This window comes from Hemitrygon akajei, unplaced genomic scaffold, assembly GCF_048418815.1.
Source record: "Hemitrygon akajei unplaced genomic scaffold, sHemAka1.3 Scf000046, whole genome shotgun sequence".
NCBI lineage: Eukaryota > Metazoa > Chordata > Chondrichthyes > Myliobatiformes > Dasyatidae > Hemitrygon > Hemitrygon akajei.
The window spans coordinates 6,338,031-6,350,900 of NW_027331932.1; the positions used below are offsets into that span (position 1 = coordinate 6,338,031).

The 12,870-nt window shown below is 51.7% G+C and overlaps 1 protein-coding gene across 1 annotated transcript; it reads right to left on the minus strand.

The window, feature by feature from the left end:
- Positions 1 to 228: 228 nt before the first annotated feature.
- On the minus strand, positions 229 to 12,455 carry LOC140720740 (uncharacterized). Its single transcript, XM_073035569.1, has 8 exons — positions 12,390 to 12,455; positions 11,463 to 11,611; positions 10,812 to 10,883; positions 8,990 to 9,109; positions 7,044 to 7,160; positions 4,775 to 4,939; positions 2,085 to 2,226; positions 229 to 409 (listed from the first exon to the last, which is right to left on the minus strand). Exons 2-8 carry the CDS (start codon positions 11,527 to 11,529, stop codon positions 229 to 231), a joined length of 864 nt encoding a protein of 287 aa, XP_072891670.1. The 5' UTR covers positions 11,530 to 11,611; positions 12,390 to 12,455.
- Positions 12,456 to 12,870: the final 415 nt, after the last annotated feature.

Consider the following 12,870-nt stretch of genomic DNA (forward strand, 5'->3'; position numbering starts at 1 on the left):
TAGACAGGAAGGTATAGGGAACTAGGAAGAGCGGTACGGGGGAATGGCGAGAACGAAGGGGATAGACGGCGAGAGGGTTTGTCGGTGTCTGGTGGGGAGAATATGATGGGGACAAGAGGAGGAGATGAAGGCGGGAGGGGCAGAGAGGGTGCGGAGCGAATCTGACATGGTTTAGAAGTGAGAGTGAAGGGGAGAGAAGGGAGGAGAAAATGGGGGTAGTCACTAGATTCATGACGACTCCACTGGCTGTTGGCAGAGAGCCTGGATCTTTTCAGGAATATCCGGGAACAAAGGTGCCGATTTCTCGCAGATGAAACGCCGATCATGAACACAAAGGTTATTCCTTACGCACTGACTGCAGACGCGTATTCCAAATGACGCCTTGTACAGGAGACTCTGGCCCACATTCCTATCCAGGAGGGTTAAACAATTTCAACAGAGACAAAACAGCTTCAGTGGAGAACCCGACCCGAGACAATCCCCAAGCTATCCCCATGAATTCCATCTCTCCTCATTGCCTGCGTGAGTCCCCAATCTCTCCATTCAACCACTCTCCCCCACTGCCCCGTGTCAGTACCCAGGCAGACACCACGGTCCCAATGTCTCCCCACAACCCTGTGTCAGTTCCCTTACTAATCGTACTGACCCAATGTTTCCCCACAGCCCCGTATCCCCCAAACTAATCCCGCCGAACCGCTTTCTCACCACAGCCCCCTTTCAGTCTCCAAACTCATCCCACTGAAACACTCTCACCCCACAGCCCCGTGCCGGTACCCAGAAAGATACCACGGTCCCAATGTCTCCCCACAATCCTGTGTCAGTTCTCTAACTAATCGTACTGACCCAATGTCTCCCCACAGCCCTGTATCCCCCAAACTGATCCCACCGAACCGCTTTCTCACCACAGTCCCCTTTCTGTCCCCATCCGAATCGAACAGGACCACACTCCCCCCTCTGATCTGTTTCAGTCCAGGAACAAACCCCACTCTCCCACCGTCTCCCCACAGAACTATGGCTGTTTCGAAATGAATCCCACTGTTCCACAATCTTCCCTCAGCCCTGTGTGGTTCCGGGTTCATCTCGTTGCCCCTTCCTCTACCCAGAGCTTCGTGTCTGTCTCCTGACATATCCCACTACACCGCGCTCACCCCCATAGCCTCTGGTCCAACTCCAGACTTATTCCACTGGCACCCTCTCTCCAACATCCTTGCCTCAGTTCGCAATCTAATTCTGTTAACCCATTGGTTTGCCACCGCCCTGTATCTGTCTCCAAACTAATCCAGTTGTCCTACTCTCGCACCTCAGATCCGTGTCATTCACCAAACTAATCCCTCTCCTCACAGCCCGGCGACACTATTCAACATAATCCCACTGCACCGCGCTGTCCTCCACCCACATGCGTCAGTACCAAAATAATCTCTGTCACTGATCTCTCCCCCACTGCCCCCCTGGCAGTTTCCGAAATATTCCCACTGCTGTGTCCTTCCCCGACAGACACGTGTCGGCCCCAAAATGTTCCATCGTGCCACCCTAACCCCTGTCCACGTACAATCTACAAACAAATCTCAATGACCCTCCCTTTTACACAAAACTACTTCAGTCCGTAAACTAATCCCATTTTCTCCCGTCAGGACTATGTCAATAACCAATCTCCACCCCACAGATTAGTGATAATCTCACCCGTTTTCGCATTTTTCAATCCAGTAAACAAGGTTGTAGTCCAGAAGATTGTGGAATACAAAGAGCTGGAAAGTTAAATTTACTTCATTATTGCCAAGAATTGAAAACTATCTACGTACCTTCCTTCTATTGCTTATAACAGGATACTGTGATGGGGCGGTGTGGAGGGAGATTCATTCTGTGTTTGACCCAGGAGTGTGTCATGGGACGGTGTGGAGTGAGATTCATTCTGTGCCTGACCCCTGAAGTGTGTGATGGAACGGTGTGGAGGGAGATTCACTTTGTGTCTGACTCGGGGAGTGTGCGATGTGACGGTGGGGAGGGGGATTCACTCTGTGTCTGATACCGGGAGTGTGTGATGATTCTTGTGGTTCTGTGGGATCTTCTCGTGCTGTGACACATACCGCTTCATCCCTTGAATTGATTTCCAGCAGCCTTGAATAACGGTTTGAACACTCTTGCATCGCTCTGGGGAAAGTGTTTCAAACGTGGACACGTAATAACTCCGGTCTTTATTTGTGATCCAGTCCTTGGAACAAGTTTGCTCTGAAAATCAGGGAAAAGGAACTGTGACACAAGGAGTGATACTCCCTTCACACTTCCCCATCGCACACACCCGGGGTGACACACAGAGTGAAATTCCCTCCACGCGGTCCCATCACGCACTCCCGAGGTCAGACACAGAGTGAATCACCCTCCGCAACCACCTATCATAAAGTAACAAGGATCAGACCCAGTGAAGTTCCCTCCACACCATCCATCACACACTCCTGGTTCAAGACACAGAGGGAATAGAACATGGAATAATGCAGCACAATACAGGCCCTATGGCCCACAATGTTGTGCCGGCACTTAAACCCTGCCTCCCATATAACTCCGCACCTCCCACCATAATTTCCTCCATGTACCTGTCTAGTAATCTCTTAAATTTCAGTAGTGTATCTGCCTCCACCACTGACTCAGGCAGTGCATTCCACGCACCTACCACTCTCTGAGTGAAAAACCTTCCTCTAATATCCCCCTTGAATTTCCCACCCCTTACCTTAACGCCATGTCCTCTTGTGTTAAACAGTTTTGCCTTGGGAAAGAGGCGCTGGATCCCCACTCTATCTATTCCACTTAATATATTGTATACCTCTGCCATGTCTCCTCTCCAGGCATGCAATCACCGTTCCCTGTGTCAGACACACGCATGACCTCAAACCCAAAATCTCTCACCCACCCCCATTCCCGCCATAGCTTCTCATCACACGCACACTGTGTCAAATACAGAGTCCCATCGTACATACACGGGGTGAGACACAGATTTAAGACTCCTGCACCGTCCGATCACACACTAACACGGTCAGACGCAGATTGAATCTCTCTCTCCACGGACCCATCACACACTCCAGGCGTCAGACGTGGAGTGAAGCTCCGTGCACACTGCCTTTTATAAACGCCCGGGGTCAGACGTGGAGTGAAGCTCCGTGCACACTGCCTTTTATAAACGCCCCGGGGTCAGACGTGGAGTGAAGCTCCGTGCACACTGCCTTTTATAAACGCCCCGGGGTCAGACGTGGAGTGAAGCTCCCTGCACACTGCCTTTTATAAACGTCCGGGGTCAGAGGTGGAGTGAAGCTCCCTGCACACTGCCTTTTATAAACGCCCGGGGTCAGACGGGGAGTGAAGCTCCGTGCACACTGCCTTTTATAAACGCCCGGGGTCAGACTTGGAGTGAAGCTCCGGGCACACTGCCTTTTATAAACGCCCGGGGTCAGACGTGGAGTGAAGCTCCGCGCACACTGCCTTTTATAAACGCCCGGGGTCAGACGTGGAGTGAAGCTCCGGGCACACTGCCTTTTATAAACGCCCGGGGTCAGACGTGGAGTGAAGCTCCGTGCACCACTGCCTTTTATAAACGCCCGGTGTCAGACGTGGAGTGAAGCACCGTGCACACTGCCTTTTATAAATGCCCGGGTTCAGACGTGGAGTGAAGCTCCGTGCACACTGCCTTTTATAAACGCCCCGTGGTCAGACGTGGAGTGAAGCTCCGTGCACACTGCCTTTTATAAACCCCCCGGGGTCAGACGTGGAGTGAAGCCTCCGTGCACATTGCCTTTTATAAACGCCCGGGGTCCGTCTACATGGTCCTATCAAACACTCTCGGAGTCAGACACAGACACTCATTCCAGCTGTCAGACGTGATGTGAAGTTCCTGCACACCACCCTGTCACACTTCCCGGGTCAGATTCTGAGTGCTACTCCTTGCACACCGCCCCCTCACACACTGCCGGGGTCAGATACAGAGGAAAGCTCCCCTCAGCACCGCCACTCACACATTCCCGGCGTCAGGGAACAGCACACACGACGAATATCAGAGTGAGAGTGATTCTCCATCGTCTGCTTCTCAACGCACCACATAGCAAATTTCAGACCCAGAGGGAAGCTTCCTTCACACCACCCCATCTCACACTCCCGAGTATAGCGCAGTGTGAATCTCCATCCTTAAGTCCAATCATGCATCTACTAACGGGTCACAGAGTGAGGTCACCGTTCCATCACACCCACCTGTGTTTTCACACAAAGCGAAGCTCCGCCCATACCCTCCCCATGGCACACTCACGGTCTCAGACTCCCCTCCACAATATCCAATCACAGAATCCGGTGTCATATAGAATAAACCCTCCATCTGCACCGTCCCATCACACACTCCTGGATTCAAACACAAACGCTCTCTCTCTCTACGATCCCATTACACCACTCGCGGAGTCAGACACAGAGAGAAGCTCCCTCTGCAACGTCCCATCACTCACTCCCTGAATCAGACACATACTGAAAGCTGTCTCTCCACGATCCCATCACACACCTCCGGGAGTCAGACGACACAGAGTGACTCCACCTCCGCAACGTCCCATCACACACTCCTGGATTCAGTGATAGAGTGAATTTCCTCCACGCAGCTCCATCACACACTCACCGGGTCAAACACAGAGTGAATCACCCTCCATACCATCTCTTCACACACTCCCGATGTCAAGCACAGAGTGACGCTTCCTCTCTCCATGCCTGCCCTGTGATGAGCAGCGGGTGAAAGAGAGGGATGATGCCTCACCTATTTTGCTGGTCAACAATTCACAGAACTGGTGACGGAGATCGCTGTGCATTTGTTTAAGAACGGACAGATTAGAGTTGAGCGCAATAAGCTTGGATTGAAGGGTTGAGTTTAACTCATGGTAGTTTCGGTGGCAGGTTTCCATAGACTGACGAATCTGTGATACTGAGAGAAATGGTGAAGGATGTTTAGCGTTTACAGTGACCCGTGAGTCAGCGTCACGCTACCGAACGGGGCACGGAGATCATAACCATGTGACAATATAACAATACAGTATGGAAAAAGGCTATCTCGGCCCCTTCTGGTCCGTTCCCAACGCTCTCAGCCCATAGCCCTCCATTCCTTTCCTGTCCATATACCTATCCAATTTTACTTCAAATGACAATACCGAACATGCCTCTACAACTTCTACTGGAAGCTCATTCCACACAGACACCAGTCTCTGAGTAAAAAATTCCTTCTCGTGTTACCCCTAAACTTTTGCCCCCGTCTCAACTCATGTCCTCTTGCTTGAATCTCCCCTACTCTCAATGGAAAAAACCTATCCACGTCAAATCTATCTATCCCCCTCATAATTTAAATACCTCTATCAAGTCCCCCCTCAACCTTCTACGCTCCAAAGAATAAAGACCTAACTTGTTCAGCCTTTCCCTGTAACTCAGGTGCTGAAACCCAGAAAACTTTCTAGTAAATCTTCTCTATACTGTCTCTATTTTGCTGACATCTTTCCTATAATTCGGTGACCAGAACTGTACACAATACTCCAAATTCGGCCTCACCAATGCCTTGTACAATTTTAACATTACATCCCAACTCCTATACTCAATGCTCTGATTTATAAAAGCCAACATACCAAAAGCTTTCTTCACCGCCCTATGCACATTCAGGGAACTATGCAACATCATTATTTTGTTGTGTCAGTGTCACGGTGAAGGGTGTCACAGTGAAGGAGGTGCTGGTGGCACAGAGAGAGGCGTCGGCGCCACTTTGAGGGGCGCGTCTGTGTCACACTATGGTGTATATCAATGTCCCGGTGAAGATGTTGTTGATGTTACAATAGGGGTCTGCATCAGTATCATGCTGGAAATGTCCGATTTGCTGTGAGGGACGTGTCTGTGTCACACTATGGTGTATATCAATGTCCCGGTGAAGATTTTGTTGATGTTACAATGGGGGTCTGCGTCAGTATCATGCTGGACATGTCCGATTTGCTGTGAGGGGCCTGTCTGTGTCACACTATGGTGTATATCAATGTCCCGGTGAAGATGTTGTTGATGTTACAATGGGGGTCTGCATCAGTATCATGCTGGACATGTCCGATTTGCTGTGAGGGACGTGTCTGTGTCACTCTAGGGTGTATATCAATGTCCCGGTGAAGATGTTGATGTTACAATGGGGGTCTGCGTCAGTATCATGCTGGACATGTCCGATTTGCTGTGAGGGGCGTGTGAGGAAACTGTGAGGAGATTCTGTGCCCCGGCGACAGGTGTGCCGGATCACAATGAAGTGTATCTCGATGTCAAGTCGAGGAAAATGTCTGTGAGGGGGGCTTGTGGTGTCACCGTGTGTGGAGTATCTGTGTCATGGTGTGGAGTGTGCTGGTCTCACAGAGCGGGGTATGTCTGTGTCACAGTGAGAGACATGTCATGGCCACGGTGGGTGTGAGAGGGTCACGCTGAGGTGTGTGTCCGTGTCACAGAATGTACTATGTCGGTGTCATTGTGAATTTAGGTGTCGGTATCATGTTAAGGGGTTTGCCTGTGTCAGGGTGAGGTGTGGGGAATTGCCTGAGCGAGCGGTGCATCGGTTTTTATGCTGAGGAGCGATACTCTCTGAGTCTTTTTCACGATGTGGTGCGGAGCGGATCACGCTGAGGAGCGTGAAGGTGTCACGGTGTCTCAGTGTCACGGTGAAGAGCGTGTCGGTGTCACTGTGAGGTGTGTTTCGGTGTCGCTTGAGGAATTTATCAGTGACACGGTCAGGGGCATATCGATGTTACAGCGAGGGGCACGTTGCGGTCAGTGTAACAGCCATGTGTGTGTGTGTGTGTGTGTGTGTGACGGCGATGGTCGTGTCAGTGTCGCGGTTAGGAGTGTATTTGTGTCTCGTTGAACGTCATGACCCTGACAGCGTTGTTGATTTTAGTGAATGGCGTTTCAGGACGAGTCTTGATTTTGTTATGGTAAATGCCGTGTTTTTATCACGGTTAACAATTCATTCCACTCTCTTTATTTATGGTCTGACTCCACCGGGAGACCATTCCACTCACCATGGATCGAGAGACCGGCCACTATCACGAGGAAGACGCCTATAACTACACAGAGTTGGCAGATCTGACGGAACGGTACATTTCCGATCTTCACTTTCGGCTGCTGTTCATGCGCAGCTGTGGAGAGACCACAAGACCATGAGAGCAGAAGATATGGTAGCAGAAGTAGGCCATTCGGTTATTTAATTCTGCCCCCCGCCATTTAATCATGGGCTGAAGCAATTCTTCCGTCATCCCCACTCCCCCTGCATACTGCAAATACCCTTCGATATCCCGGCTAATCAATAAACTATCGATCTCTGCCTTAAATGCACCAAATGATTTGGCCTCCACAGCCGCTTGTGGCAACAAATTCCACAGCTTTACCAGTCTCTGACTAACACTTAATTTAGCTGCATCTCTGTTCTAAATGGACCATCTTCAATCCTGAAGTTGTGACCTCTTGTCCTAGATTCCCCTATCATGGGAAATAACTTACTATAGCCAATCTGTTCAGGCCTTTTAACAATCGGAAAGTTTCTGTGAGATCACCCCCCCCCCAGTCTCCCGAACTCCAGGGAATACAGCCCAAAAGCTCCAGATGTTCCTCATTCAGTAACCCTCTCATCCCTGGAACCATTCTGGTGAATCTTCCCTGAACCCTCTCCAATGTCAGCACATCCATAAGGAGCCCCAAACCGCAGAGAATACTCCAAATGTGGTCTCCGAGTGCCTCAACATCACATCCCTGTTCTTGTATTCTGTACCTCTAGAAATCAATGCCAACATTGCACTCGCCTTCTTCAGCCCCGACTCAAACTGGAGACTGACCTTCAGGGTATCCAAGTCCCTTTGCACTTCCGCATTTTGACATTTTCTCTCTTCTAAACAATCGTCCGCCCGTTCATTTCTCCCACTAATGTGTGCACGCATACATTTTCCCAACGTTGTATCTCATTTAGGGTAAGATACCCTCGGGTCTTTTATAGAAACATGGATAGATACCCCACACATAAATAGAGTAATTTAAGAGACTTCTGGACAGTTACATGCAATTTTGAAAAATAGCGGGCTAACGGGAAGTCGAGTAATTTCTATTGTTGGGACATGTTCGGCACAACGTTGTGGGCAGAAGGGACTGTGTTGTACTGTAGGTTTTACATGTTGGCTGACGGTGTCCTGTGGTGTTCCACAGGGTCTTGTTGTGACCGATTACTTTTCTATTATGTCAAAGACTTGGATGCTTGAATTAATACGCCGGTTGCAGTTTGCAGACGACATGAAGATCGCTGGAGGACAGGGAGCTTTGAGGAATGAAGGAGTCTGTAGGAGGACGGGAGTCACAGGTCGACTGGCTGGTGAAGAAGATGTTCGACACGTTTGCCTTTATCAGTCAGGACACTGAGTACGGGAGTCGGGGAGGTCACATCCCAGTTGTACAAGACGTCGGCGAGGAGGCACTCGGATTTCGATGCTCAGTCTTGGTTCGCCCTGCTGTAGGAAAGATGTAACTGAGCTGGAAAGAGTGCAGAGCGAGATTTACCAGGATGTTGCCCGAGCTCGAGGGACTGAGTTATGAAGTGATGTCGGGCAGTTCAGGACTTGATTCCTTGGATCCTAGGAGTGACCTCACAGAGGGGCTTTGTTCGTTGGAGTGTACGGGTGACCTCACAGAGGGGCTTTGTTCATTGGAGCGTACGGGTGACCTTACAGAGGTGTACAAAACCATGTGGGTCACAGCAGCTACAGTCACGGACCAGAGCGTACACGGCGAAGGTGAGAGAGGAAAGAAATTTCATTGGGCACCCAAGTGACTAATTTTTGTACCCAAATGGTGGTCGGTATGTGGAACGAGATGCTAGGAAAGTGGCTGAAGGAGAGAAATTTGCAGCATTTACAAAAACACACACAGGTCTGCATATAACATATGATCTGTCCACAGTGACGTCATAATTGTGAACTCTGACCTGTTTGGGCATTGGTTGGCAGCTCACGGGGTCCCGCGGCAATGGGAGGAGCCTGATCCTCATCGATGACGGGCTCGTCGTTCGGAAAGTTCACCTCTGCGTAGGTGGAGCTCAGACCGCCTGGAACCCAAAGCGAGGGAGGAATAGAGAGAAGGTAATAGAAAGAGGAGTGAGGACAGAGAGAGGGGGCGGAGAAAGGCGAAAGGAGAGTAGGGGAAGTGTGGGTTAAGTAAAGGGGGGAAGGATGAGAGGCAGGGATAAAGAATGTGAGGGAACGGGGAACACGGGGGGATGAGAGAGGATGATAGATGGATAGAGAAGAGGAGACAGTGGTGAGCGATAGAGGCAATGAGCGGGAATATAGGAGAGAGAGAATTGGAATGAGAATATTTAGCGGAGACGGAGAGAGTGGCAGAGGAAGAGAGAGCGGAGGTAGAGGGTAAGAGTGAGGGGAGGGAGAGGGACGAGAGAAAGCAAAGAGAGCAGAGGGAGATAGGAGAGTGAGTGTAGAAGAAAAGTGGGAAACCGAGAGGGTAAGGAACAGAGGATTAGAACGAGAGATTGTGAGAGAGGGGAAAAGGAGAAGGGACATATAGAGAGAAGAGGTTGCGGAGCGGGAGATGCGGAAAATGGGGCGAAGGGGAGTGAACAGTTTGACAGGGGGGCGGAGATAGCCGGAGGTGAGAGAATGAGCATTGAATGAGGGAAAGAGTGCGAAGGAGAGTGCGAGGGTGAGGAAGGGAGATAGGGGGAGTGTGATAGACGGGCGAGTTTGGAGAGTTGGGCAAGTGAGGGAAGGGGAGTGAGGTTGAAATTAGGGAGAAGGGGAATAGGTTGGAAGAGGAGAGGGAAAAGGGCATGGGGAGAGAGACGGATGGGGAGAGATATAGGGATTTTCGATAGATGTGCGAAATTAGAGTGAGTGGGCAGAGAGAGGGGCAAGGGAGGGAAGTGGGAGAAAGAGGTGGAAAAGATGCAGAGGTTGAGAGTGGATTAAATGATGTGTGGGGGGAGGGTGGTGGAAGGCAGAGGAGAGGAGAAAAAGGAGGGGAAGAAGGGAGGGAAAGCGCGGAAAGGAGGAGAGAGAGAGGGAGACAGAGAGATCAGAGGAGAGAGAAAGGTGGTTCGAAAGTTGAGAGATTCGTTCAAATTTTCTACAGCGCTGCCTCCTTTCCACTTCTTCCGTGGCCCTCCCTCATCACCACCCCTCCAATGCTGTTTCCTTTTTATCGACCCTCCCACAGAGGTCCCTCCTCACCGAGCCCTCCCACGGAGTGCCCTCCGCTCCGTGCTCCCCACCGTGCTCCCTCCTCAATGTTCTTTACCCCTCAGCGACCACTCCCACAGCAAACCCTCCTCTCCGAATTCCACGCCACACCCACCACTACACGCCTCCCAGAGAATCCCCTCCTTAGCGCCCCCTCCCACAACACTGCCTCCTCACCCCATCCCACAGGGCTCTGTCCACACATCCCCTCACGATGCACCCTCCACACCGACCCTCCCACAGCACTGCCTCCTCACCCCATCCCACAGGGCTCTGTCCACACATCCCCTCACGAAGGCACCCTCCACACCGACCCTCCCACAGAGCTCCCTCCTCACCCCATCTCACAGGGCTCTGTCCACACATCCCCTCACGATGCACCATCCACACCGACCCTCCCACAGAGCTCCCTCATCATGGTCTATATCACGAGTTCCCTCTGACGTGTTCTGCAGCAGCGGATTATCGGGGTCAACTGTACGTTTGCCCTGAGATCCCTCTAAAGGAATCGACACGTCACCTAAACACAGTCAAACCAACAAAGATGAAACTGACCTCCATCTCTCCGGACCCGGCGCGCCGAGGTGGCCGTGATATTCAGTTGCGCGTACGATACATCCGGTTCAGCTGGGGACAGAGCATCTGAGGGTGAGAATCTAGGAGAGGCTTCCTCCTCACCGTCACACCACACATTCCCGGGGTCAGACGCAGAGTGAATCTCCCTCCACACCTTCACACAACACACTCACGGTTGAGGCACAGAGAGAAACCCTCTCCACACAGTCCTATCACACATTTCTTAGACAGAAACACAGTGCAGCTCGCTCCACACTGTCCCTTCACAGATCCCGGGTCAGTGACTGGGAGGCATAGAAACCACACCGCCATCTAGCGTTTTGGTGGTGAATTGCAGAGCGACGCAGACATACCAAGGCACAGATATAAATGATCACGACGGCGCAGGCCACTTCCAAAGGCTACGCTTTCGGCTACTACGCAGAGTATAAATCAGCCGTAAAACTCCCTTCACAGCGACTCGTCATGAGCTCCTGGGGTCAGACACCGAGTAAAGCGCCCTCAGCACCGACCGACCACTCCACATCCCCGGGGTCAGCCATGGAGAGTAGCTCCGTCCACGCTATATTATCTCATACTCCCGGGGTCAGAGACAGCGGTAACCTCTCTCCCTCTCTCTGCACTACTCACCTCCCAAAGGAGCTTGTGGGTCTATTCCTGCGAGCCGCATGTTCGCGTAGGTCTCGCTCTCGTCCATCCTGTCGAGTCTCTGAACTCCTGAAAGGGATGGGACCTTCGGGACAGGAAACCCGTAGTGGGACACCGTGGTCCACTAACACCTGATGAACAGCCGAAAAAGAGAGGGACAGAGATGAGAGAGGAAGTGCGGGGAGGAGAGAGATTGTGTGTGTGAGAGAGGGTGGTTGAGTGAGATGAGAGCGGCGGGGGGCGGGGTAATGAGAAATAGAGGGAGGAGAGAGATCTGGAGAGTGACTGGCCAAAGGACACACCCCAGCACACACTCGACTTCCTTGTCCTCTATCTTCCCTGAACGCACGGCATTCTCTCTCTCTCTCTCTCCTCTCTCTCTCTCTCTCTCTCTCTCTCTGTCTCTCTCTGTCTCTCTCTCTCCCTCTCTCTGTCTCTCAATCCATCTCGCTCTCATTCTCCCGCTCCCACCTTCCTGCTTTTATCACTCTCTCCTTTCCTTCTTCCCTTCCTTTCTCTCTCCCATTCCCCTTTTCTCTTCTAATCCCACTCGCTCTCCTTCCACATATCCCACTACACTTTCCCCTTCCGACTTTTCGAGGGTGGGGAAGGGTTTTGTGCTTCTTAACTCGGCACACGCAGCCGTCTCTCACCTTCTCCTTTTCCCCCAATACCCACCCTCCTCCCCCGTTCACTCTGTCTGCTTCATTTCTCATTCCCTTCCCTCCGCACCCTCTTTCGCTTCCCCTTCCCACCCCCACACATTTCCTCTTTCCCTCTCCCCTACTCGTCCCTCCCTCCCCTCTTCCCTCACCACCCGCCCCTCCGTACCCCTTACTCCCACCCTCAACCCACACCCTCTCCTTCTCTCCCTCTCACCATTCCTCCCTCCCCCCACCATCTCCCTACCTCTGGCCGTTCCAGAAGTCTTGACTCGTGTGTCTGCCTCGGAGACTGCGCGTCTGTGTCGGTGTGTGTGTCTGATAGCTGTTGTGTTGCAGAGGGAAGAGGAAGGAAGGAGAGGCGAGCAGTGGGCGGGTCCGGGTTGGTGACATTGCACACACGACAAGAACCAAATAATCGGCCTATCTACACAGAACTGTGGAGAGGCTCAGAAACGACTGACCGATATCGAGTAGAAAATGATGTAAGACCAGGTGTCAAAACTCCCCAATCCTCCCGAAAAAATCCCTTGAACAGAGAGAGGGAGATTTGTAGAGGAGGGGCCGGGTTGCCGCCAGAGATGTGGAGAGCTGTTGGTGATGGAGCGGTACAAGCAAACTGAGAGTGGTGTCGTGGAGGTCGGGAATGAGGCAGAAGGGTGCAGTGGAGCAAAGGGGTGACTGTTAGGAGGAGTTTAGGGGAGGGAGAGTGTGGCGGAGACGGCAGA